General features: G+C 40.9%; 1 protein-coding gene across 1 annotated transcript in view; it reads left to right on the forward strand.

Annotated features, from left to right (window-relative positions):
- Positions 1 to 1,542, forward strand: part of snx25 (sorting nexin 25) — a gene marked incomplete in the record, with an annotated part of 55,293 nt that overhangs the window by 15,888 nt on the left and 37,863 nt on the right. The window contains 1 exon segment of the mRNA XM_014030646.1: positions 622 to 794. Within this exon segment, the coding sequence (XP_013886100.1) occupies positions 622 to 794 (173 nt within the window).

Below are 1,542 nucleotides of genomic sequence, written 5' to 3' on the forward strand. Positions count from 1 at the left end.
ACGCTGCCAGGAGACGTAGAGAAATAAACGCAATGTTAAACTACGCAGCAGAAAGGCACGTGAAACTACGCAGGGCTCCATACACATGGGAGAGACCACAACATCCAGGACGAGGCAGGAAAGCGGAAACAGCTGAACGTCACATGAGGTAAATATGGGCTACGTCAGAATTTTTTCGGCAAACGTGTTTCCATCTCCCGTTTTACGCATTAACTACTTTACGAATCATCCAAAAACCACCTCAAGCGAGCGTAAAAACTTTTTAGTGAATTGAGGATTTTTTTTCAAATTTTGCTGTTTCCATCCGACTTTTTTTTCGCAGTGTTAATGCGACACTTCTAAATGCGCATCAAAAAGCCTTGATGGAAACACGGTTAGTAACTCACAGTGTGGACAGACAGAGGAATGATTCACACATCCTCTGCTTTCTGTTGTCTTCAGTCAGAAGAAATGTAAAATCTGATCACACACAGATGTCTGGCTTTGTTTGGGATGAGTACAGCAGCAGCTTGTCTTTAGGGAGGAAGAGGTGAAGGCTGTATATTCTAAGATCTAATCTGACATCTCTGTGACACTTATCAACACTTGTTTGTCTCTCTGGTTTATTGTCTACACTCAAAGACCAGAGGAGGTGGCCCGCCCGTTTCCTCTCCATCCCTGTTTGGTCAGTCCAGACTCAGAAATGGCTTTCCTCCGCTGTGTAGCAAGAATCCTGCTGCTGTGTCTCCTGCCACAAAAGGATGCCAAGTCTCACACTCTACGCTGCTGCCTCACAGAAGTTATCACCACCAAAGGTACTCAGACATGTCTTCAGACCTGGATTATAGTGGAAGTATTTAAACTAGGAAATGTTTGAAGAGATAGTGAAGGGTACAATACAACTACTGCCAGAAATACTAACATACATCAACATCCTTCTGTAAAACTCAGCAGTAATAATCTAATCTGACAAAGTGTAATGTTTGGACATGAAGAGTTCCTGTGAACTGTGTTGGAGTAAAATAAGTTTGTTAAAGTCTTAGAAAGTTTGAACGGCTCAAAAGTTCACTCTAAGGCGAACATTTTGTGATAAAATCCTCAAAAGCAATTAAAATCCTAGTGCTCCTGTAGGAAATGCACATCACCTGCCACCGTTTATGTTTTAGACCAAGATTATCTTATGATGGGAAGAGACAAAACGATTTAGGAGACTGTTAGATCTTGTGAAATGTGTGCTTGGAGTATACTGTATATTGAGGATGACTCAGCTTCCTCTGCATCAAACTTTAATTTATTATCTTTAAAGCTGATATAAGGAGTTTCAGAGAGCCACAAATTCATGGGAGGAAAGAGCTCAGATCCTGGGTAAAGTAGTTCATTTATTTTATTGTTTTAAATCTAAAATACAAACTGTCTCTTCCTCCTGATCCTTGACATCATGACTGAAACTGAGAAATTAAAGAATCTGTCAGAACTCTTCAGTATGAAGTGTCAAACATCTGTGGACAATATGTAGAGTCCACACAGCTCACAGACCACACACAGTACACACAGTACACACAG

This window comes from Austrofundulus limnaeus, unplaced genomic scaffold, assembly GCF_001266775.1.
Source record: "Austrofundulus limnaeus strain Quisiro unplaced genomic scaffold, Austrofundulus_limnaeus-1.0 Scaffold1094, whole genome shotgun sequence".
In the NCBI taxonomy this organism is placed as follows: Eukaryota; Metazoa; Chordata; class Actinopteri; order Cyprinodontiformes; family Rivulidae; genus Austrofundulus; species Austrofundulus limnaeus.